Below are 27,015 nucleotides of genomic sequence, written 5' to 3'. Positions count from 1 at the left end.
AAGCCTGAAATATTTACTATCTGGCCCTTTACACACAAAGTGTTCTAACTCCTGATCCAGAGTTTCAGTAATGAAAAAAGTCTTTCTAGCCCCTAAAGCAAGAAAAGTAGATGGTTATTGTCCACTCCATTAATGCAGTGTTTATTGATGAACTGAAAATTCTCCATCTAAGGAATCAGGAAAAATCTACTTGTAGGAAAAATTCTAAAAGTTTTGACAAAGTTTCTCAATTTTGGATAGTATTCTATATATTTCAAGTAACTGTCTTTAGTAGCTTCTCTACATATAGTTTCCCTCTGTGACAGAATCATCACCAAAGTAAGCACAGTGGATTAGCTGGAAAGTTTGGCACTGAAGCTACGTATAACCTATTAATGGTGTAAACATCATTAAAGGGCGTAACAAAGAAAGTCCAAGAAACACCTCAGGCTGCTGTACAGTGTCTTCACTCCTGTAGGCCAGATGTTCTCCAAGTATGGTCCAAGGACTCCTGGGGGACCCTGAGACTCATTCAGGGGGTCCACAAGTTCAAAACTACTTTCATAATACTACTAAAACCAATTTGTTCTTTTCCCCATGGTGAAATTTGCATGGACGGTGCAAAAGGAATGGTGAGGAAAAGTACCGGTGCCTTAGCAGGAACCAAGGCAGCGGCCCCAAGCTGTGCTGTAGTCACCATATCCTTCACCAGCACACACCCACAGTTTCTGTAAACAAATGCCAATTTCATTTAAGAGCATCCTTGACAAGAAAGTAAAAACTACTCATTTTATTAAGTCTTGGCCCCTGACCATATGCCTTTTAAATATTCTGTGTAACAAAACAGAAGTATGCACAAAATGCTTCCTTTATATACCAAAGTGATAACTGTCTCAATATAGAGTATTTGCATGATAGCTGAAGTAATAAGCAGAACTAGCTCCCATTTTTCCTGGAACATCATGAAAAAACGACAAAGTACAGTTATTCAGACTAGGGATTTAGCAGATATTTCCTCTAAAATGTAAGAAGTTAGCCAGTCACTTAAGGAAATCACCTGATAGCACATTTTGCAACAATCTTTAAAGCAAAAATTTGAATTTTGGGAAACTTTCATCTACCACTATGAGCTTGACAGCTTTGCCGTGCTTAAAGACTTTTTTTATAAGATCAGTAGTGATAGTTAACAAATGTCTTCTCTTCCCCTCTACTGTATAACAGCAAAATATCTGGATGATACGCACAACCCAGTGAATCAATATTTTCTAAATGACCGATGTAGGATGCTACCAAATCATGTATGGGTAAGACCCATTCAAACTACAAGATGGACCAAATGGATTTCAATGTAACAAAATACAAAAGAGTTCTTGGATATGGTTTCAGATTCCTCATTGCAACTGATCTTTAAGAAACTATCACTTGTTGAGTTGTGGTGAAGTATCAAAGATGAATTTCTGTAATTTTGTGAAAAGGCTATTAAAAACACTCCCTTTTTTAACTACACATTTGCATAAGGTTGTATTTTCTTTATATACTTCAGTCAAAACAACATATCCTAACAAAGTGAATGCAGAAGCAGAGATGAGAATCCAGCTGTCTTCTATTAAGTCAGAAATTAAAGAGATTTGCCAAAAGGTAAATTGATGCTCCTCTTCTTGCTGACTTATTTTTATTTTGGAAACTACATTTATTTTTCATAAAAAATGGTACCCATGTTGGCATGTAATAGGTTTATTAACATTATTTTTAAAGGAATTAATACATATTTTAATTTTAGTTTTAATTTCTAATGTGATAAACACCAAAAGATATAACCCACATAAACAAAAGCACGATCATCTTTGAGAATACAAAGGGATCCTGGGACCAAAAACATTGAGACCTGATACTGTAGGCCTACCTACTCTTATCTTATTCTACACGCAATTTTCTGTTTTTATTGGAAAATACAAAGTAAAATATGTTCTTTTGTTGTTTTTCAGTTCACTTTTTCATGAGCTACACAGGAAACATCTTGCCTAAATGTGAGTATGACATTCCCTCAAACATAGAAGGGGGAGAACGGCTCTAAGCAGGAACAACCTGCCAGCTCCACAAAAAGGAAGCCAATCCAAGTTTGAGAACGGGGGCTTTAGGCACTTCAGCCACAATTACAGACACAGCTGAGCCCACTTCACCGTCCTCCATAGACCCAGGCTGTGCAGAAAGACCAACACCCATCTAGCATACTTTTGCTTTGCTCAACTCAGTCGGCTAGAACTCTTCTGGGACCCCGCTACAATTCTGGATTTCCTGCCAGGTAAGTGGAAAAATCACTTGACATGGTATTTTGGGGGGCAAGATGCTAGTGGTAAGAAGAGGCAATAACTCCGTCTGCAATTCCCATTGTCCAAATGGCCTAAAACGTACAGCTGGAATCCCAGATTTCTCTCTCTCAATTCCAAACAGAGAGAAAAGATGTATTGGGCTGGGGTTCACTGTAGTAGCGCTGATATCTGCCCACCTAAAATAAGCAGCAGCATATCCAGGGTTGAGGAGATTGGGACAGGACAGGATAAATTACCAGAAAAGACACAGAAGGAGGCGAGGGCAAGGCTCAACTTAGAGAGTGAAATAACTTGGACAGGTCTGGCCTTGCAGAGAGAAGGGAGCACTGAATGAGGCTTTTTCTCTGGGGCCTGAACACACTAGCCACAGCCCCAAATATATTAAAATAAAGATCTTAAAACCTAAAGTCCCTCAAATAACTTTTAACAGGTTCCATAGTTTTATTATCGCTATCATAAGACAGATATTGGCAAACTGCTTTCCACCAGTATATGCACATATACCCTTAGCAATCCCCAATTTATAAAGAAATTGTAAAGTAAAAGTTATTTGTTAGAATTTTAGCATAAAATTTCCTTCTAGAAAAATGTTGTAAATGGCAACTACGTAAAATAGTACTATATTTTATGTACAGGGTAGATGAAATAGACTTTTGCGGGCTGGTATAAGAAACTAAGAATTATATCGTTTCCACAGTTTCTAACTATGAACTCTGGATTTGAGGTATACACATGCACCCCCACCCCAAATCATTCACAGTGATGAACACAATTGAAACTATTACTTGAAAGGCAAAATCCAGAGATTCTTATATTCTCCTGATTCCCCACATAAAAGGATTTTCTGGAGATAATGTACATCCGTAAGCAGCAACAGAGAAGTGCAGCTCTGAGAGCAAAATTAGGAGTAGAAAAAAGAAAGAAAAGTAGCTTACCTGTGATCAAGATGACTGAAGTCTTGTAAATTCAATTCCCTAGTGTCTTGTGTCAGATAAATTGTATCCACATCCTATTCGAAATATAATTCACTCATGTAAATAGTCCACATAGATGATCAGGGAAGCAAGAGAGATGCAAAGAGAATTAGACAATGACATAGGCAGATTTTTACGTAATCTGAGAAAGGAAGATTTTAAGCAAAAAAATAAAGAGTGGGGGAAAAAAGAGAAATAAGCCAGTCAAATTCTGGAATATTCTCCAGGTGTGTGTGAATGTGTGCATGTGTGTGCGCATGTGCGTGTGCACACAGATACACTTACCCATTGTACTTCTTCCCTGTATGAAAATCCAAGCCAGTCACAAACACAGGCATACATCTGAGAAAATCCACCTGAAACATACAAGAGAAATGTGACAGGTTTTCGGCTAAATGATTTTTAAGTTAAAACTTAAAAGCTTAAATATGGCCAATGTTGACAGTGCTGATTATTCTTTCCGTTTGGGAAAACAGCAAAGATTCTCCCCCCTTATAGTAAGTATATAGCAGGATGCAATACAGCTTAAGATTGGTGTACAAAAGTCCTATATTTAAGTCTGTGCGGTGCTAATTACACCTTAAAACTAATTGTACCTTTACAGCAGCATACTAGGAATAGACTTAACTTCCTGGCAGGGGGACATCCATTCAGCCATTTACATTTTGGTTTTAAAACGCACGCTCACCACAGGGGCCCTGCTCGGCCACAGTCTGGCTGTCCCACAGGGCCTGGAGACTGGCCAGTCGCTCAGATGGCTCCATGGAGACCTTTTTCATGATTCTCCTGTAACAGCAACAACAACGAATTTCAAAAATCAAGTTTTTTGAACTGCACATAGAAATCTATTTTGTGATATGCCTTTTTTTAAACAAAGATGGGTGTCACGTGAATTTGGGTAAATATAATTCCATTTTTTGAGCACTAGGGAGCTGGAAATCTACAAGAACAAACTATTTCACTTCCCTTTGTAAGCTAAAGGTATCTAGCAATGTAAATAGTCTCCATGTTATTTAGTTGTTTTATAAGGTTAGATTTTATTATAATAGTTAGAAAATAGTCTGTTCTACTTAATGGAGTAATAATATATTATATGTATACTAAATAGAAATTACTAATTTTCAAAGAATTAAAGTACAAATCTCTTCCTCTGTCCTTCCATAGTACCCCGTACAAACGTCCAATCAGAAACCGAGCATTTCATACCGGAAGAGCTGTTCCTTTTACCATCTCTTCCCCTAAACTATTATTCCTCTGGAGCAGAGAACATGTCTAACTCCCCCCAGCCCCCATTCTCATCCTCAGAACCTAACAAAGTTCCTGCCCATACATGCAGGGGCAGCACAGAGTAGTGGTTAAAAGCACAGCCAATCATCCCCAAGTTTCATTATTCACAGAACTGGCAACATAAGAGGACCTACCCCATGGGGAAATTATGAGAAAAAGAAATTAACACCTGTAAAGTTATTAGAACAATCCCTGGTGCATGGTCAAGTCTCAATAAATGTTAGTTGATGCCGCTGTAGTTATCACATAGTAATCATTTAATGAATAATTTGTGAATGCATTAATTCACCCCAAAAATTGTATTAAATGTCTACAGTGTGCCAAGACCCATTACCAGGTACTAGGTAGGCATACAACCGTGAACAAAACAGAAAACAGATATTGTCTCTGCCCTCACTGATGAGCGGTCTGTTATGAGAACCAGACAAACAGGCAATATGAGAAGAGAAGTACTAACATAGGGGAGCACAAGGTGAGTAGGGGGACAGGGCAGGGGCACTTAACTGATTCTCGGGGTGGGGGGTGGTGGGCAGCGGAGAGTGGGGAGTTGGGGAGTTGGGAAATGCTCTTCAGTACATAATATATCTATGCTAAGCCCTGGGGGGGAATGAAGAGTTAGTTACTCAGGCAAAGCATGGGGGGAGGAGGTGCGAACCAGGTGTGAACCCAGAAAGTGTTTCAGATAAAGCGACAGCAAGTTCACAGAGAAGAGAAAGCCTGTGGCTTACCAGAAACTGAACATAGTTCAAAACAGTTAGCAAATAAGGTGTGATAGGGATGGGGCAACACAGGAGTCTGGGGAGCTGAGCAGCAACCAGGTCAGGTCATGTGAGCCTTTGAGGTCAAATGAAGGGTTTTTATTCTCAACAAGATGAGGAGCCACCAAAAGGCTAAACAGAGTGTATGAGATGATTGGATAAGCACTGTAAACAAATATCTGGGGGTGGGGGAGGTGGGACACAGGACCACAAACTTTGGCAATAAAGAGAGAAGTAACCTGAGAAATTAAAAAGAAATTCCTGGGACTGTTAAGAGCCCAGAGAGAGTGAAGGTCATGAATTTTTGGTGACACCAAGCTGAGGAGCTGTGGGATTTTCTCCGGCAGCTCTCAGCAGCCCAAATGTGTGCGGAGAAAGGGGCAGGTGGCTTGCTGCAGGGTTGCAGGTATTCCAGGCAGGCGAGCCAGAAAAACAGTGAGGACAGGAGTTGAGGACACTGACAGGGCCCAGCTGAAGTGATGGACACTGAGGGCTGGGCAGTCAGGGAAGGAAGGGAAGGCAGGAAGGGGAGGAAGGAGGGGAAAAGCCAAGGAATCCACGGCCTGGAGGCCCTGAAAAAGTCCAGGTACTGGTACTTCCCAGGGAGAGAGGGTGAAAGGACTAGAGGCGAGGTCAGAGAGGGATGACTAAATTGTGATTTCAACACAGAAGAAGCTGTTCCAGGAGCTGACAGGATCTAGGGTGTGGCCATGAAGGGTAAAGTGGGGTAGAGGTGAGAGGTTATGGGTTATGAGTAAGGGTGTTGGCAGGTCACAATCACCCAAGACCACGACGAGACCTGGGTGCAAAGTGGTGAAATACATATACTAAATCATATTGAACATATTTTAATCTTTCCTTAATGATTTAAAAGCACTTTGGCTATGTATAATGCTCTCAGTCATCATTAGGAATTCCAAACACCATGTTGAGTACCAAAAGAAAATGTTCCCAGTTATTTCTGTTTCCTGATGGGATAGATTCCAGATGAAATGTGCTAGAGCCTGATAAATTGCCCGGTTGGCTTGTTCTACTCCGAGAGACAACCTCAAATACATACCAAAGCATTTAAAAACAAATATTCTGCTAGCATTGAAAATATTCCTACTTGTTTGCAATTTTTATGATTGAAGCATAATCAGGTATAACCAATTGATGTCAAATGTCATTAATTCCTTCAAATTCTTGTGTAAATGCATGAGATCTCCGAGTGCAACATGATTTTTCTCTATTTTATCTGAAAACAGCTATGACTAACTCTCATTTATTCTAAAAGTCCTTAATTTTGGGGTAACTGTGGCTTTAAAAAGATATTTGTAATGAAAGGGATACAGAATCTGACAATCTGGAATGGTTCATCTTGGTTCAGTACTATCATTCTGGCATTTTATTTTTATTTATTTATTTTTTGAGGAAGATTGGCCCTGCGCTAACATCTGTCGCCAATATTCCTCTTTTTTCTTTTTTCTCCCCAAAGCTCCGGTACATAGTTGTATATCATAGTTGCAGAGTTGTAGCTCTTCTACATGGGATGCCGCCTCATCGTGGCTTGATGAGTGGTGAGTAGGTCCGCGCCCAGTATCCGAACCGGCAAACCCGAAGCTGCCGAAGCAGAACGCGAAAACTTAACTGCTACACCACTGGGCCAGCCCCGCATTCTGGCATTTTCGTGGCATTATTTTCTGGCTACAAGACAGTGAAGCCAGATATTATACAAAGAAATCGCAGAGCCATCCGAGGCAGATGCAAGCATTTACACAGCTAAATTAAGTAAGCCTTGGACACATCAAGCTGGACTTATGTCTGACTTCATCTGAGATCACATTTCTCTTCTAAAATTCTTGCTTCATTTCAGCAGAACTGCAGGGCACACTGTTTCGATGACACACAGGATGAAATCAAGCTAGTCAAAAGCGGGAAGAAAATAAGGCAAAAAGCTTTGGCAGGAAGCTGGCAGGATTAAGAATAGGAAGGTGGCAGTCTAGGATTAGAGGGAAAAATAAACTAATCTTCAAGGCAGATTCAGAAACCAGAGCCTCAGTTTTACTCCAAAAACAACACTGGACATTCACACTCAGGGGTGAGGGGAAATCAACTGGAGAGGGAGGGAAGCAGCAGCCAGGGAAGATGTCTGCATGATCAGGGCCCTGCCGTGAGGAGGCCACACCTGGCATCTTCCCTAACCTTCAAAACACTCTTCAAAGGTGTCAGTCTGAGCTTTTCCAAGTAGCTCCACTTCTGTAACAGTTCTCATCTTTCTTTTTTAAGGAACTAAAAAAAAATTAGATTTCAGGAACTAAAGGAGTCTCACGAAACAAGTACATTTATTTACATAAGAGATAAAGTTATAAGAATTGAATTTCCAGAAGGCAGCAACAGTTTCTTAAGTATTCTAACATTATGCACAGAAACAAAGAGTGAAAGGAAAATCCACCCCACACAAGTTGTTTTCTGCCTGAAGCTAAATAACAGCAAAGAACCCATCTGTGTCTGCATCACAGGGCCCCTGCTCACGTACTGATACCCAGAGAGAGAGAGAGAGAGTGTCACAAAGACAAACAGACAAAGGATTTGCTGTCAAAATAAGTGCCATAACAGGTAAACCTAAATCCCAGAAAACAGATATGCAGGGCCCGACACTGAACTGCAGGCAGCACTATACAGCTGAATGAACTACATTTACATTGTGTGCATTTAATTTACACAAGGCTCAGAAAATAGTTATATGTGGCAAGGAACAGTGAACTAGATGATGGAGTACACCAAGTCTCTATGCAAATCTCATGCTTAAATTGTTGACACGAAAAAAATCTGTAAAGTCTTTTAATCCACTTAAGGTAGCTGATTTATTTAAAATTCAATTCCAATGCTCATCCCATGCAACACGGCAACTATTCCCAGAATAGTACATGTTTTACTGATGTAAGCCACACAAGGAAATCCAACCTATTGTTTTAGAAAAGTGATGGGACTACCAGAGCCTGCAAAGCACCTTTCTTTTGTTGACATATAAACTCCTATTTTGGGGCCGGCCCCATGGCGTGGCGGTTAAGTGCACGCCCTCCACCGCTGGCGGCCGGGGTTCGGATCCCAGGCGCACACCGAGGCACCACTTGTCAGGCCATGCTGTGGCGGCGTCCCATATAAAGTGGATGGATGTTAGCCCAGGGCCAGTCTTCCTCACAAAATAAATAAACAAACAAATAAATAAATAAACAAACTCCTATTTTGCCACTTCTCTTCACAATAACCTCACCTTTTCAGACTTCCATCAGCTTTTGACTTCATAAAGAGATTTGCAATACTATTTTTATTATAATAGTAAAGAACTATCATCCTAACATACCAATGCTAATACTCAGCCAACTTTTAAATGTGTCACATATGAAAGAATAATCAAGTATGCTGAAAGCATAAGAAAAGTCACGTTAGGTTACTATTCTGTCACCTAAAAAGGATGTTATTATCCACATTTAACAAAAAAAAATCAAATTACAGAAATGCAATCAACTTACGTATAAACATATAATAAAAAAACTCATAAACATCAAAGAAATTCTCTACAAGTGTCACCAATTTCCTTTCTGACAGTGTAGGCTTTCATTCCGATGCCTCTGAGTAACTGACTACCACAGCTTATGCAGCGAAAATTTCTGGAGCACTATTTAAAAAGTTTACAAGGGTTAATTTAATCCTCACAAAACTGCATTAATATCACAATTCCTTGAGGCATTCAGAGGTGAGTTAACTTGCCTGCAGTCTCACCCCCTAAAGCATCCAGACAATCTGACACCTTCTAGTTCCACCTTGAGGCTCTCTCACTCAAGTTCATAAAGCAGAGCTGCAAGACTGATTCTCCTTTAAATGTACCTGTCATTTTATTCTAAAGGTCAAAAGCCTTCACTAGCTGCCCAGTGCCTATCCTTGAGGCTTCTGTTCAGGGCCTCTCTAGGTGGACCTCACCTTGACATCACAGTGATATCTGCAGGCTCCCAATTCCAAGTACCTTCGGCTGCTGCTGTCCCCTGAAGGCACACTGCACCTGCCCTGCCCTCCCCTCCACTTCTAGCCATTGACTTCCCCCACAGAACCCTCCCCAGGCCCACCCTCAACAAAAGCCCTCCTCTCGAAAAAAGAGAAAAGCGAACACAAATCCAACATTATTTTCTTGATATCTGAGTTAAATGTTACTTTCCCTTCTCTGAAATCTGAGTGTTTCACTCTCTTCATCGTATTATTTGTGGAACTTTCTTACACTACCTTTAGACTATAAATTCTTAGATGGCAGGAAACATGTTACTCATCTACGTGTGTCTGGGGAATTTCTTGAGTGAACATTTTCCACATTAATTCTAACTTGTCTTAATGACTTAATTTAATGTAAGAAAATCTAGCTTGGTTTTGGAGAATGGCCAAGGTTCTTGATACTAGAAAAGCTGAAGGCCGTAACACAAAACAGCTTCCTGAAGAGAACTGCCATTACAGACACCTCTGTGAAAACAGATTCAACAAACTTAGACCATAAATATTTCCCTAGATTCTCCCCACTACCATTGTCTCAGGTGAGGCCTCCAATGATAGTCAATATCGCACAGCAAAGATGAGAATGTTCACAAAACAATGCTAACAGTGATTTGATTTTTAAACCTAAATTTTCTTCTTTAATCTTTAAATTTTCTCTATATTTTGAAATAAACTTTCCTTATTTAATGAGGGGGAAAAAAAGAATTTTGTAAAGGAAGGAGAGAGGAAGAGATAAACATCCTTACATATATGTGTAGAGGGGAGGTGAAAAGAAGATACTAGTGCGAATATTAATTTCAATTAACATTTTTCATTTTTTTTCTACTTGTATTCTCTTGATTATAGTCAAGAAGACTGATTGTATTTTATAGATATTTATATACTATTTTTATATATTTGATTTTAATCATGGATGTTATTTTCAAAATTATATTTGGGTAAAACCAATTCAGATCTTTGCAGGTATTGTTTCATTTATATACAGCCAAACTTAGATTATTCAAGAACTGATTATCTGAACAGAGAGCTGTCCCAGCTGTGTTTTTCCTCCCAATTCTCCTGGTTCTTGATATCTGCTCACCAGACATTTTCCTGTTGACCAGTCTCTACTAGAAGTGCCCTGAGCAAGGAAGGAGATGAGGGCTGGGGACCCAAGGTCCCCGAGATGGGATCAGGTAATATATTTGATGGGACAAATGACTCACAGCTTGGAAAGTCCAAATATAGTTTCACATTCTCCAACTTATTATGAGTGGAACATATGACGTTACTGGGGACATATTTTACTTTGCATGTTCTATATTATTTATGTAAAGGAACTATTTCCCTCACTGACAGCTTTGACTTAAGGCATACCAGGAATGTAGAAGAAAGGATACAGTTACCCACTTCTTCACTCTCTCTAGTCACAATAATCAACACCAACGTAATTATACATTTCCCCTGCCAAAATCATGTAACGCAATCTAAGGAACTTCAAGAATAAAGGCAGAACATGCAAGTCACAAAATATTAAGAGTTTATTTTGACAAGCTAACTGTGTGTTGGGTAGGAAAGCGAAATAAAAGTCAAATACATTTAAGTTATTTAAACTCTCTGGCAAGTCTTTCTAAATTATAATCTGTACTTTATTCCACATTGGTATCTTCATTTGAACTGCCTTTCCATTCTCTACCCTCTCCTCTAAATCCTCTCCATCCCTTTCAAGCAGGTCTCCTCTGCACAGCCAGCCTGCTCTCATTCACCTCCCAATTACACCAGAACACCTACTATCTCATCTGTTTCCTGTCACCTCATTTCAAGCATACTGTGGCTTGAAGGCAGAGCCACTGTCCTCTAACTTCTGTATGTTCACAGGTCATATCACCCAACAATGTAGTAGGCACAGAGTAAGCATGAAATTTATGTGCTCATCCAAAACCCGAGTGTGCCAAGGACTAGGGATTTAAGATTAATAAAAACACACCCTTTGCTCAAGCAGCTCCCAGGCTAGAAGGAAGAATAGATATGTCTTGTGCTCTGCATCCCTCTTACCTTCTCAAGAATATTGCTGATTTATTATTGCTGCCTCCAGCAACAATCTCTCTCTACTAGATCATTCCTCTCATTAGAGCCATATGCTTTAATATCTCCCATTCTGAATACAAATAAATCCCCCGTAATTCCTCATACCTGTTAGCTACATACCATTTATCAGTTTTCCTTCATAGCTAAATTTCGCTAAGAAGTTTTCCACATATGCCACCTCCACTTTCTCTCTTCTGAGTTCATCCCACAGCCATGGCAGTCTGCCTCTCCCTAGCAGAACACTAGAACTGTGCCCTTCACAGTACCAATCCACTCGACACCCCTCTGTCCTCAGCTTGTTCAATGTCCAGTATCTTCTGCAATCACCCACTCTTTCCTTCAGAAAATCCTCCCAGGCTCTGGGTTTCCACTTGAATCCTCACCCAGCTCCCCTTGTGGCTCTTCCTCTTTCACTTGACCACTAAACGTTGGGCTCATTCCCAAGACACCTTCTCTTCTAGGTCCACATATCTCTCTAGATGATCTCATCAACAGTCATGCATTCAAGACCATCTTTACACTAATGACTCTAACGTTTGCTACATCTCCAGACCCGGACCTTTCCTCCAAGCTACAATGTCACCTATCTAACTGCCTGTCCCTTATCCCCACCTAAATGTCCTACATCTCAAATTTAGCATGCAGAAATTTAAAACAGAATAGTTGGCGAGTCCCCCCCCCAAAAAAAACTTGTCCCTACACCTACCCTAGGCTCCCTTCATCTCACTGAAAAGTAGCATTCATCACTAAGTTATCAAACCAGAAATCTAGGAGCCATCCTTGATTCATCCCTTTCCTCCCTGCCATCACCGACCTAATCCATCAGCAAGTCCTGTATCCAAAATAAATCTTATATCTACCATCTCTCTCATCTTTCTCTGTAACATCATTACCTTACTCCCATCCACAGCCACCTCCTACCTAGATTACTACAAGTGACCAAATTAGCTTTCTGTCTACTCTTGCCCCTTCCTGATCTATCTATTCTCTCACTACCAGCAAAAATAATTTCCATAAAATATATAAGAAATCATGTCACATTCCTACTTGCAACCTTACAGTGGCTTCCTACTGAAATGCTACTAAATTCCAAACTCCTTACCATGAGGTTCTACATAAACTAACCAGTGCCTATGTTTCCAGCCTCATCTTACGCTATTTCTCATCCCCTCCCATCTTCATTCTCCTTTCTTCATATACTCCAGCTATACTGGCTATCTTTCAGTTCCTCAAAGGCACCAAGCCCTTGCTAAGCAGATGAAATAGCATGACCGAAGGCCTGAGAAGAAAATGTTCTTTGCCTCCTTTAGGCTCCTTCTCTTCCACTAGGTCTGTTCAAAGTATCATGGCCACAGGGAGGCTTCTGCAGACAGAAGTTTATTCTTTATATTAGTCCTGTATGGAAGATCAGTTGTAAGCATTTATTCAAATCTACAGTTACTTCATTTATTTATTCCCAATGTAAGTTCCATGTGGGCAGGGACCACGTTCACTGTTGGACCCCAATATTTAGCACTCCGTCTAGCATATAGCAGAAACTCAATACTCACTGAATGTATAAAAAAAAACAATTATAACACAACGTGATACGTGTTAGTATAGGATGTGATCACCAAGTTCTAAGGAAACATGAATAGAGAAACTCTTTACACATCTGGGCTATGTCTTTTGGAGTGGGAGTTTCTCAGGATTAGGAGCCTATATAAAAGCACTGAAGGGCCAGCCCCGGTGGCCTGGGTTTGGTTCCCGGGCGTGGACCTACGCGACTCGTCTGTCATGCTGTGGCAGTGGCTTACATACAAAAAGAGGAAGACTGGCAGCAGATGTTAGCTGAGGGCAAATCTTCTTCAGCAAAAAAAAAAGCACTGAAAATAAAAAATGGCTGATTGTGTTCAAGAATAGGCTAGATTATAGATTATGGGACAAGATGGCACTGGTCTTCTATGCCAGGCTACACAATTTAGATTTTATCAGGAAGGATAGCCATTAGAGAACTTATGCAAGGAATGATGCTATTTGGATTACAGAAAGATAACTCAGGTGACAGTATGGAAGATGCATTGCAAGGGGAAGAACTGGAGACAGAGAGGCGAGCTAGAAAGATGTTGGACTGGGAAAGTGAGCCGGTCTAAGCTAAGGCAGTGGAAATGAGAAGATAGAGAAAAGGCTAGACCAAGAGACATTAAGACAGAATGAGGGGCCAGCCCAGTGGCGCAGCGGGTAAGTGCACGCGCTCTGCTTCGGCAGCCCAGGGTTCGCGGGTTCGGATCCTGGGCGCGCACTGACTCATTGCTTGTCAAGCCATGCTGTGGCAGCATCCCATATAAAGTAGAGGAAGATGGGCATGGATGTTAGCCCAGGGCCAATCTTCCTCAGCAAAAAAAAAGAGGAGGATTGGCATCGGATGTTAGCTCAGGGCTGATCTTCTTCACAAAAAAAAAAAAAAGCTTGGCAACAAGATACGCGAATAAGGAACAAGAGATCAAAGCACCTCAGCTTCTAACTTGAGAGACTATGTTAAGTGATGAATCTACTAAGCGAGATAGAATATCCAATGTGGGCAGGTTTTAGGGGAAAAAGTAAGTTCAGTTTAGGACAAAGTATGAGGTGCTTACGGACATCCTTGTGGAGCTAGCCAATAAGTAGCCAGGACATAGAAATGAAGATCAGGGTAAAGTGGAGGTCATGGATTTGGAAACCAACATATATGTAGTAACTACCTGTCTGGAAACAGAGCTGATTATTAAATACTTATTGTTTACTATTTGTTGCCTGAACATTTTAACAAGAAGTTAAATGGAAGATAATAGCGAAAACACTTTTTCTATACAATTTTCTCTGGGAAGAAAAAATGGAAAGAATCCAAACCAAAAGTAAAATTGGTAATTCCCTCAAAATTCCTAGAATATTAAACAAATAAAACTGCATTTTAAAGAAAATAGAGATTCTAAATATTGCTCTGAGTGTCTTATAAGCTCTTGCTAAATAAAGCTGTGCTTAATACTTATTTCATCAGTGTTAATTCTGAATGAAGGGAAGGACATTATAAGGAAACATGTACAAAGTCACATTACTAAATGTAGTTTATGGAAAATGGGTTGTAGTTATTGCTAACTCATGATTACCCCAGACAGCTCTCTGGTGGCTTTAAGGATGATGAGAAAACCATTCCTCAGAACGTTTTCGTTCTGAGTATTTCCCCACCGCCACTCCTGATTCACTCCTCACCTCATCCTACCACTCGCTGCCAGCCCGTGCCTCTCCTCCACACACACAAGCGTGTATGTGACTGGAGACCAGGAAGAGCTTGCCTTTAAGATACCTCATACCTGGAAATTCTAGCCAGGCAGGAGTCAGAGGGCAGCCCCAGCTCGCCCACTCCACTCCACTGGAATGAGGCCAGAGGACACTTGGCTCCCACCAGTTACTCAGAGGAGCGCAAGGAGACTTAAGCTTCAGAAAAGACGAGGCACTAGGTGAACAACAGAGAGCACAGGGCCAGCCCCTCCATTCTGGTACGTGAGGTGGAGAAAAGAGAGAACAACCCAGGGTCAAAAGAACCAAGCAGGTCTCCGAGAGCCAAAGAGATTGAAAGGAAGCTCCTATCCCCACTGAGCCTCTTTCAGTCACCCAAAAGGTTTGAAAGACACGGAGACTAGGTGTTTCTGCTGCTTTGCCTCTTGATCTACAGGCAGAGCACTGTAGGGACATGTTCTATGATGGGCAGCAGTCCCCAAAATTCCCCTTCTGCCCCCACCAAGCAAGGCACACAGCTAACCACCTTAGACACGTCTATGTGAGGCTTCACAGCCTTCTCAGCCTGCAGGGAGAGCAACGGGAGAGGGATTTTCTACAATCCGTGCATCATCTCCTTCCATCAGGAAGGTATTCTGACTATGAACTAGTATTTTAGGGAGCTTTCTGACGTAAGCATCTCTCTGGCTTTCCCCCTTTCCAACAACCCACACACTCCCTAAGTACAAACTGTTACCCAAGCACATAATCAATCCTGATGAAAAATGCTTAACAAAAAAATATAAGGGCATGTACAGACAAAATTTACTAATATCTCTAATATGTATTTCAGAAAACTAAGAGGAAAATGAAAGAGGCTAATTTTTACATTTAGGTGTTTTTTAAGTTTCTTCTTTTCCTTTTTTTTTTTTTTAATTTTTTATTTTCATTTATTTTATTTATTTATTTTTTTGTGAGGAAGATCAGCCCTGGGCTAACATCTGCCAATCCTCCTCTTTTTTTGCTGAGGAAGATCAGCCCTGAGCTAACATCCGATGCCAATCCTCCTCTTTTTGCCGAGGAGATTGGCCCTGGGCTAACATCCATGCCCATCTTCCTCCACTTTATATGGGACGCCACCACAGCAAGGCTTGACAAGCAGTGCGTTGGTGCACTCCCGGGATCCGAACCTGCGAACCCCAGGCCGCCGCAGCAGAGTGTGCACACTTAACCACTTGTGCCACCAGGCTGGCCCCAATTTAAGTTTTTTCTTACTGAACAGAAAAAAAACAAGGAAAATGAAGCACTCTCACTTTTCATTAATACTATACCTGATGCCTTTATACAAAGCATTCAGCGCATGCCATTCTGCTAATAGTTGTGAGTAAAAATCACAGTAGGGTAAATCTCAAGTTACATTAAAAAGGTTTCTGTTTTAGTCTTATGAGTAGAGGTGAAAGGAATGCCAAATCCCTTCATCACTCAAGTTCTTTAAAGTAAAGAATAAAATAAAGAATAAAAGAAGAAGACATAGAAAACCTCAGACACACAATACAAAGTTTTGAGTTAGGGTTTTGGTATTTAATGTTTAAGAGAAGAAGGAAGTACGAGAGAGGAAGTGAAAGGGCAAGAGGAAGCCTCGTTCTCCTTGGCCATTTCGAGGAAGAACAAGTGCTCTGCTCTCCTCACCCTTCCCCAGAAGAACTCACACTGGAGAGAGGCCAGGAAATATCTTCCGCAGGCAGGTGCCGATGTGAGCCAGCACGTCACTCACGTCCTCGGACGACGCCATCTTCATGGAGATGGTGCACTTCTCAGTTTCTACAACCATCTGCAAGAACCCAGTTGGACACTGCTTAATAACAAGTCCAATTCCTTGAATTTTTAATTCTAAATAATGTAAACTATGTACTCACACTGATATGTCTTAATACGATACCAACTTTTTTTTTTTTTTGAGAAAGACTGGCCCTGGGGCCGGCCCTGTGGCTTGGTGGTTAAGTGCGCACGCTGCGATGCTGGTGGCCCGGGTTCGGATCCCGGGTGCACATCGAGGCGCCGCTTCTCCGTTCATCCTGGGGCCGAGTCCCGCATGCAGCAGCTAGAAGGATGTGCAGCTACGACATACAACTATCCACTGGGGCTTTGGGGGGAATAAATTAAAAAATCTTAAAAAGAAAAAAAAAAAAAAGACTGGCCCTGAGCTAACATCTGTTGCCAGTCTTCCTCTTTTTCTTTTCTCTCCCCAAAGCCCCAGTACATAGTTGTATATCCTAGTTGTAGGTCTTTCTAAGTTCTTTTATGTGGGACACCACCTCAGCATGGCTTGATGAGCGGTGAGTAGGCTGGCACCCAGGATCCAGACTAGCAAACCCCAGGCCACCAAAGTGTAATGCACAAACTTAACCACAATACCACCAGGCCAGCCCCAATACCAGCTTTTTAAGTACTTCCTTAAAATAACATTCTTAGTTTAAGACTCAAAGAACTGTTTGAGTCTTAGAAACTGAAGCAAGTGTTTTTAAGGGCCAAACTGCAGATTTAAACAGAACCCGCATGTGACGGAGACCGAATTTGCACATTCGCATATGACTTCTCCTTTTACCAAGATTTTGTCTTGAGATGTAGTCTGATGAGGTCTGTCATATCCCTACTACCCAGTCTAAGTAAGAAACCTCCTTCAGGGCCCGGCCCTGTGGTGCAGAGGTTAGGTTTGCACGATCCGCTCTGGCGGTGGCCCAGGGTTCACGGGTTCAGATCCTGGGTGCAGACCTACTCACTGCTCATCAAGCCATGCTGAGGCCGCGTCCCATATAGAAGAGCTACAACTCAACAACTAAGATACACAACTATGTACTGAGGCTTGGGGAAGAAAACAGAAAAAGAGGAAGATTGGCAACAGATGCTAGCACAGGGCCAATCTTCCTCAAAAAATAAAATAAAAAAAAAAATAAAAAAAAAACAAAGAAACGTCCTTCAATGAATATCTGAGGGCGATCTGATAGTTACCTTTTTTAAAAAAATACGTTTTAAAAACAAAACACTGGGGCCGGCCCGGTAGCGCAAGCAGTTAGGTGCACGCACTCCGCTGCGCTGGCCCCGGGGTTCGCCAGTTCGGATCCCGGGCGTACACTGACCCACCACTTGTCAAGCCATGCTGTGGAGGCGTCCCATATAAAGTGGAGGAAGATGGGCATGGATGTTAGCCCAGGGCCAGTCTTCCTCAGCAAAAAAAGAGGAGGATTGGCAGATGTTAGCTCAGGACCGATCTTCCTCACAAAAATAAAATAAAATAAAAACAAAACACTTTATGAAATGTTTAATGAAATGTTAAAACCTTTTGCCTGGTAACTAAAGAAAAATCAAATGCTTATAAAAGTTTCAACTTTTCTAAGTGATACTTGGAAAGGATTATATGAAGGGAATAGGGTAATAAATGTCCAGTGCTAGGCAAAGACTCATTCCTATAATTAACTGCTGGAGATATCCAAAATTTATACCAACAATGTCGGCCCTGAGGTCATATAGCTAGTCCTATAAATAAATATAAATCAACCTGGAGAAAAGGGCAGATCACAAAAGGGACAATAGGTCATTTCAAATTTAAAAAATCAACTTCAATCACGGAAAAAAAAAAAGACAACCATTAAAATATCCTCATACATTTATTTCCTGTTGTACTTAATTTGTACAAAAATTTGGCAGGGGAACACTACATTTAATGTGCAACTAACCAATTGGATTAACAAAGCAGTTTTTAGATTTGCTTTAGGTTGTCTTAAAATTAGCTAAATTTTATATATATATTAATATATATTAATAATAATCTGTCTTTCAAAGTGTTTATGTTGAAAGGAAAAGTGATGCAATTTATTTGTCAAAATGATGAGACCAAATAAAAAGATTTAAATGATATGAGTCCTTATTAAAATGTTACTTTTCCATAAGCATCCCTAGAGAACTCTGTTAAGTGTTTAATATGTACCACCTCTGTGCCAGTTAGTTGGCTCCCTATATAAAAAATATATTTTTAATCCTAATTTTCAGCATGTTCCTCAAGAAATTAATGGCGCAGGCTTTGAAATTCTCTAGGCAAAGACTGTACTGGTCTTCTAGAAGCTGGTCCAAGAGATATTTCCCCCCAAAATGGCAGCAAGCATTATTGTACTTGGAGGTGTTTACTGATCAACTCCAGGATATCTCAGTGAGGTGTCTTAAGTAAGACTAAAGCTGCTTTGTGCAGTTAAACTCAGATGCTTCATAGGCTCACGTCTGTGCATATGCATGTTTCATAAAAAGTCAGATACTTTGGGATGCAGCCATTGCGTCTGTCTTCTACATCCCGCCCCCAAACTTCCCACCATGGGTAATTATATTTTTCACTACAGGGTACTTCTACTTTCTTCACATCTAGCACATCTATTCAGTTCACAGTTTGGGTACGAGTAATTAGTAATTTGCTTATTCTAATTCCACTTAATCTTAACACCTAATCATCTTTAATTGCACAGGATTGAATAGAGTGACAGGGAAGGAAAAAAAAGGTGACAGGTGGGGGAATAAATGAAGCCTTCAAATTCAACCTTCCATGAAAGCACTCACACAGTCCTGCATAATATGGCACCACCTTTGCATAATGTAAAGATTGCAACAAAGTGATAGAGATGAGACTAACACAATAAATCATTTCATCAGAAAAAAGAACCCCCTCTCAATACCTCTTTCCCTCCTCTTTCAGCTGGGGAAAAACAGAATGTTTGAAATAATTTTTGCTTAGACACCTCACAGGACATAATCCATGACATCCAATACACATTTAAAATAATAATCAGAGATATAAACCATGGCATCTTATTTAAGATTCAAGTTTCCAACCCCACCCCACCTCCTTTTTTAAGGTAGAACAACCTAAAGACTAAACTTGAAGAGAAGCATTTTTTACTAAACCACAACCAACAGACCTGTGAAGTGTTTCTCTTTCCACTAAGAGATAGCCATGAGTGGTTTACCAAAATCATTCTATGACATAGCAAACAATTAACCTTAAAACCAAAAAAAAAAAATCATAGCAGGTGTTTCAGTTGTACAAAGAACGGTCCAAAAATTCTATAGCTATAAAACTATATAACTGCTGGCTTCAATTTAGTGACAGTGAAGGCAACAGAACTTGAACACCAGAAAGTGCTATGGAAATGAGACTTGTAAAATACGATAAAGGTCTCCCACATTTCCACAAAAGGAAAACAGCAATGGTAAAAGCCACATATGACTAACTCAATAACACATTCACATACTCTCATTCATACCCAAGGAAATGTCCTTGTCCCAGGCTTTTTATCTGAATTTATAAGCTATAATTAAATAATGATAAAAATAGCAATGACCAAAAAATTAATAAATCCCAGAGAACATTAGAAAAGAATGTCCTCCTAATCAAGGCTAGACTGTGTGTGCCACAGGCAGACGCTATCATCTTTATGATTTTACATAAGCGAAAATCAAAACTAGAGACATCAAGGGCCCTGAGGTTACACAAGTAACTAATTCTCAACTACTGGAACACAACAGAATCAAATGCCCATGCCCACCCCAGACACATTGAATCATAATTCGTGTGTGTATGTGTGTGTGTGGTGTGTATGTGTGGAGGGAAAGATGTGACAGGAAGGGGTACTGCTGAAGCTATCAGTATTTTTAAAAAGCACTACAGGCAATTCTGAAACATTAAATTTTGATACTACTAAGTGACTAGTATTGTCAGTGTCTGAATTGCTAGCCCCTTTGCGGAAGCAGTACCATTGTTTCACTCTCATCTCATCTTCAAGGTCCACATGATGGGACAAAGTTAAACTGAAGTAATGTTGTAGAGCTATTCTTATGGTACTTACAGTGACAGAACAGCTCCATGGGACTGAGGTGAACTGCTTTAGACCTAGTTTTTGTGAGTGCCCGACATACTGAAGGGGACACAACTACAAAGTGTGATAAGACCAGTTCCGGGAGCCACATGGGAAAATTAGTCTTGCTGTATGAACATTCTTTCTCATAATTAAATACCACAGTCAAATCATATTTTGAATATATTGGCACTAACATTTCAACAGCACCCTTCTACTCCCATCCCAACCTTCAAATCATAGACATAAACATTCCTGAATTAAGATCATCAAGAAGGCCCCGGTTATGTCATCATTCAAGAGTGATTATTCACTCTTGCATGTGTTTGCCGAAACGGGCAAACATATGGTGCTATAATTTTTCTTCCAAACTCCAGTTTCTAGAGAATGATAAATGCATAGGATAAAACATTGCTCTAAGATGAACTATGGAAAAGTTCCAAAAATTTGTATGTAATCTCTATCAACATAAAGTGACAACTTTGACTATTTCTTTTAGGAACATTATCAACAAACCCCCATACACATGAGCATGCATGCGTGTGCGCGCACACACACACATTTTCTTTATATTTTTAAAAACTAAAACAAAAAGTAAGTAGAAGGAAGGAAATAATAAAGATCAGAGTAATAATCAATGAAACAGAAAACAAAATCAATAGAGAAATCAATGAAACCAAGTTCTTTGGGAAGATCAATAGAACTGATACACCTCTAACCAGACTAATATGGGGGCAAAAAAAAAGGAGAGGAAAACCAAATTATCAGTATCGGGAATGATATTCTACAGATATTTAAAGGATAATAAGTTGATACTATGAACAATTTTATATCAATAAATTTGACATCTGAGATGAAATGGATAAATTTCTTAAAATATACAAATTACCAAAGCTCACTCAAGAAGCATATGAATGTATCTATCTCTATTAAAGACACAGAATTTGTAGTTAAAAACCTTCTGAAAGAGAAAACTCCAGGCCCAGATGACTTCACTGGTAAATTCAACCAAACATTTAAAGAAGAATTAATACCAACTCTACATAAATTTTTCTAAAAAGTTAAAGAGGAAAGACTACTTCCCAACTCATTCTATGAGCCCATGATTAATATAGAAAGCAGACAAAAACATTAAAAAAAGAGAAAACTACAGCCAATACCTCTCATACATAAATGCAAAGATTCTTCATAAAATTTTAACAAATGGAATACAACAATATATAAAATGGATTATACATCATGACCAAGTGGGGTTAATCCTGGGAATGAAATCATCATATTAAAAAAACTAAAAAGAAAAGAAAACCACATAATAATCCCAATAGAGAAAAACCATTTGACAAAATACAACACTATTTCCTGATAAAAACTCTCAGCAAATTAGGAATAGAAGAGAACTTCCTCAATCAGATAAAGGGCATCTATGAAAAACCTATAGCTAACATCACACTTAATGGAAAATGAACAATGCTTGCCCTCACAGATTAGGAATAAAACAAGGATGTCTGTTCTCACCACTTGTATTCAGCAGTGTACTGGAGGTGTTAGCCAGTGCAATTGTCAGGGGCTGAGATTTGATTTCACCCTACTTACTAGCCAATAAGTTAGCCTGTTGCTGTTTCATGAATGCTGGTAGGAGACAAGAGACTCCTGGGTCAAAGACAAAGGACTTTATCATTCATGGCACAGCAAAGGGTACAAGCATCTGTTTGCACTGATTCCCTCTTACCCACAGAGTCCTACAGGGTAACACAGAGGGCTCAGATAGATGGACACACAGTGGGTTGCTTACAGGAAAAGAACCACTGAACTTGAGTAATCTACTGTTTTCATAGTAAACAGTAAGCAAGCCTGCTCTTTGTTCAGAAAGGAAACAGTCCATCATCCCACAGGCTGCTCACTGCAAACATAACCCTGAGAAGCAGCCTGGGTAAAGAGCAGTCCCAGCACTGAATTCTTGGCAAACCCAGCAACACACGTAGGGCTGGGAGAGACCCATGAGGATTGTCTCCCAACAGCAATGAAGCAAGAAAAAGGAATAAAAGGCATCAACATTGAAAAAGGAAGAAGTAAAATTGTCTTTATTCACAAATGACACAATCATCTATGCAGAAAATAATGGAATCTATAAAAAGAAGCTAATAGAATTAATAGGTGAGTATAGCAAGGTGGCAGGATAAAAGAGCAATATGGAAAAATCCATTGTATTTCTATATACCAGCAAGAAACAACTGAAAATTGAAATTTAAAACAATACCGTTTAGAACAGCACAAAAATATGAAATACTTAGGAATAAATCTGACAAAAGATGTATAAGACCTGTATATTGAAAGCTACAACAAAATACTACTGAGAGAAATTAAAGAAGACCTAAATACATGGATAAATATACAGTTTTCTTGGGTCAGGGACTCCATATTGTTAAGATGTCAATTCTCCTCAAACTGATTTATAAGTTCAATATAATCCCAATCAAAATCTCAGCAGGCTTTTTTGTAGAAACTGAGCTGAGTCTAAAATTCAAATGGAATCACAAAGGATCTAGAATCACTAAAACAACTTTGAAAAAGAACAACAAACGTGGAGGACTAACAGTCTCTGATTTCGAGCCTTACTATAAAGCTACAGTAACAACGACAGTGTGATAGAGGCATAAAGATAGACAAAGAGACCAAAGGGATGGGATTCAGAGTCCAAAAATAGACCAACATTTACATGAACAATTGATCTTCAAAAAAAGGGAAAGCCAGTTCAGTGGGCAAACAACAGTCTTTGAAAGAAATGGTACTGAAACAAGTGTAAATACCACACATATGCAACAAAAAAAAGAACATTGATCTATATGTTGCTTTATATACAAAAATTAGCTCAAAATGGATCATAGACCTAAATGTATAACCTAAAGCTATAAAACTTCTGGGAGACATAAAACATTCTATGACCTTGGGTTAAGCAAAGATTCATTGAATATGACACTAGCACAATCCACAAAAGAAAACATTGATAAACTGGACTTCATAAAAATTTAAAAGTTCTGCTCTTTGAAAAGCACGGTAAAGAAAATGAAAAGACAAGCCACTATCTCAGAAAAAATATGTATAAATCATATATCTGATAAAAGATTTGTATTCAGAATATATAAAGAACTCTTAAAACAATAAGAAAGCATATAACTCAATTTAAAAAATGGCAAAAGATTTGAACTGATACTTGAACAAAGAAGATCTATAATGGCAAATAAGCAGATAAAAAGATGCTCAATATCTTTAGTCATTAGAGAAATGCAAATTAAAACTACAATGAGAAAGCACTGCATACTTATTAGAATGGCTAAAATTAAAAACCTTGACCATATCAGTATCAGGGAGGATGTAGAGGAACTGGAACTCTCATACACTGCTGGTGGCAATGTAAAATGGTACAACCACTTTGGGAAACAGTTTAGCAGTGTCTGAAAAAGTTAAACATATACCTACCAGGCAATTCAGCCATTCCACTCCTAGACATACACCTATAGAAAATGAAAGCCTATGTCCAATCAAAGGTTTGTCCATAAATGTTCATCGCAGCATTGCTTGTCATAGCCCAAAAGAAACAACCCAAATGTCCATCACCAGGTGAATGGATAAACAAAATTGTGATATAGCCATACAATGGAACGCTACTCGGCAATAACAAGGCATGAACTATTGAGACAAAATAACAAAATAAATCACTCTCAAAATAATTATACTGACTGAAAGAAGGCAGACAATAAAGAGTACATACACTGTACGATTCCATTCATATAAAATTTTAGAAAATGCAAACTAATCTATAGTGACAGAGAGCAGATGCCTGTACATCACTACAGATGAGGAGGAAGGACAGGAGGGAGTATTTACTAAGGTGTACAAGGAAACGCTGGGGTGGTGAATATATTCAGTATCTTGACTGTGGTAATGGTTTCATGGGCATACATATGTCGAAACTTAGGTTTACTGCATGTTACTTATAGCACAATAAAGCTGTTTTTAAAAGTCTATATTTTATTAACACCAAAAAAACTCATTTATCACTATATTCCCAGAAAGATCTTATATAGTCCTATATAATACCTATGAAATTTTAGTGCTAAAATGTGTTGTACAAAATCTCTAAGGAACAGTACTCTCATGTTTACATCTCCAGCTAACATAGAGCTAATTAGTTCTTTTCAAACTGAGTTATGGACAATGTGTTTTCCTTATCAGAACACATTCCCAACCACTACCCACACAGTCCCTGTTCAGTCTCTCATTTGGAAACTTCCATTTTCCCTAGTCTTGTTTTTATACATTATCTCAATAAACTTTAAATAGCGATGGTTTCAGAAACTCAAGAAAGGTTACGACCCGGCAGTTATGACAACCAGGTTTCTGTTGCTCACACTCACCTGAGCTGGCTTGCTGCAGATGACGCCATGAATCTCCAAGTAGCTGAAGGTTAACTCGAGCTGCAATTGAGGGAGGGAGAGAAATAAAGACCTGTAATGAGGGTTTTAAAACATATAATTCAAGGTAAAAATGCTACAATTAGAAACAGTCCAAAGGCAAACAAGAAATTGGGCATCTTCTGAAGGTAGGCTGGTTTAATATCTCCTTGTCATTCAATAAGATATGACCTTGATTTATCGTATTTCAGAAAAATTATTATCCACTTTCCTAAAGGGAGCTACATGTCCAACTTTTTATATTTCATCCAGGGTCAAACCCAATGGAAAGTTTTTGTACTTCTACTCCAGTATTTATTCATTGAGTACTGAATGTATGAAGTAAGCCATCTAACTACACTTTTTTCTTATTCATTGAGTACTGAATGTATGAAGTGAGCCATCTAAATATACTTTTTTCTTTTACTTCAAAATTTCACTTGAGAAAGTCATATCAGGATAAAGTCAATGTTAGTTTTCCCTTCTTTCTAAACCTTTACCTCTTGGGTTACACTCTGACCACTTGTGGACTCATCATTCCTTCCACTGTCTTTCATAAAAATTCATACTTTAAATAGATTTCTAAAAGTATTTAGGAATTTTAAACCATGCTTAAATGAAACACACACAGTTAAATAAAAGTCTACTCTCTCTGCACGTAGTAAATGATGATTTACTTCCTTTCTATTTAAATACTATGTGCCCCTTCCTCTCTTCTCCTGTGATCAGCATTTCTTTTTCTTCAAAATGTCTCCTGTGTCGCACTCTTTGCCTATTTTTCCTGGAAAATAGCCACTAATCTTTCTCCCAGTTTTGCAGTCTTTCATCCAACTACAGCAAACAGTCACAGGGCATGGGACTAGAGACAATGGAGGACTGAGCGGATCAGTTTATTTAACCCTCTTACCTTAAAACTAGAAATGTAATGGGAAAGGAACCCACCCAGAAACAAACCCACAGACCCTTAGTTCTGCTCCCTGGTGGCATGTTGTACCATTATAAATTTTGTAGGATAAATGTCAGAACAGAGAACCCAGAATCTCCAATAAATAACTTGAAGTATGGTGATGAGGACTGGAGGTAGAAAGATAATTCATTCTTTCATTATTCACTTAGTCAACCAACAAACATTTATGGAAGGTCTACTATGTTCCAGGATTGGAAATACAAAGAGGAAAGAGGCACTTATCTTGTCCTCCAAGAGATAATGCAGCATCAGAGGCACAATTTAAAGATTCAATTAGAGTAGAAGTCTTCTTACCTATCATCATCAAAGACCTATACCTGGTTGGGTTTTGAAAAGTCATTTAGAGCAGGGAATTATTTTCCTAAAAAGTATACATATCTACCTTCAATTATTTCAAATTAAAACTTATAAACATATTTTCATTTGCTAGCCTTTGACACAATGCCGAAGTTTCTACTTTGAGTTAAGCCCATTGGCTGGCCCTCCAATGGTATTTCCTCTATGGGCCACACTCATAAACGCAGGGCACTCAACTTCTACTTCAAGTCTCTTTAAAACGGAGAACTTGGAGACACTTGCAAAGCAACCTGAGGGCAGATGTTTTCTAGATTATTATCCTCCACATCCCCTCAGCCTTTACCAGTTTAACAGCCTTAACAGGACAGAAAAATTTTTTAAGTAATTAACTTTTATCAACATTCAATATTTCATAGACATTGTCTCCTTTTGAAGCCATATTTCATTGCTATGTGAAATATCTTTAGTTAAACAAACTTACTATTGGAAATTATAACTGCCATGTATAGGTTTGGGAACAAACCATTGACCCTCGGTGGGCATCTCATTCAACTGGTGGGAGCAGATATACTCTCTCATAACCCAGCAGCTATGAAAATGTAGCTGGCTTCAGTCAGCATTGTGGGAGATCAAGATTTGGCCACCCTGAAATATATCTCTTTATCTTGATTGTTTTCTCTGAGGGACATTTGACCTCCCCCACTAACTGCCTAAAGAATTTGACATAGTAACTCCTTCCTGGAACAGATCT

General features: G+C 39.3%; 1 protein-coding gene across 4 annotated transcripts in view; it reads right to left on the bottom strand.

The window, feature by feature from the left end:
- The window catches only part of CARMIL1 (capping protein regulator and myosin 1 linker 1), a 326,380-nt gene that overhangs the window by 167,604 nt on the left and 131,761 nt on the right, over positions 1-27,015 (bottom strand). For 3 of the 4 annotated variants that reach the window (XM_014788706.2, XM_004432061.3, XM_087438109.1), the window contains 5 exons: positions 24,965-25,024; positions 16,362-16,483; positions 3,972-4,069; positions 3,569-3,639; positions 3,245-3,318 (listed from right to left, as the gene is read on the bottom strand). In XM_014788706.2, the coding sequence (XP_014644192.1) occupies positions 3,245-3,318; positions 3,569-3,639; positions 3,972-4,069; positions 16,362-16,483; positions 24,965-25,024 (425 nt within the window). The remainder of the gene's footprint in view (positions 1-3,244; positions 3,319-3,568; positions 3,640-3,971; positions 4,070-16,361; positions 16,484-24,964; positions 25,025-27,015) is intronic. The other variant, XM_087438110.1, reaches the window with a different exon arrangement.

Source organism: Ceratotherium simum, chromosome 13, assembly GCF_057802395.1.
Source record: "Ceratotherium simum simum isolate JZ-2026a chromosome 13, ASM5780239v1, whole genome shotgun sequence".
Taxonomy (NCBI): Eukaryota; Metazoa; Chordata; class Mammalia; order Perissodactyla; family Rhinocerotidae; genus Ceratotherium; species Ceratotherium simum.
The sequence above is the reverse complement of the archived record's forward strand: the minus strand, read 5'-3'. Positions and strand labels throughout refer to the sequence as shown.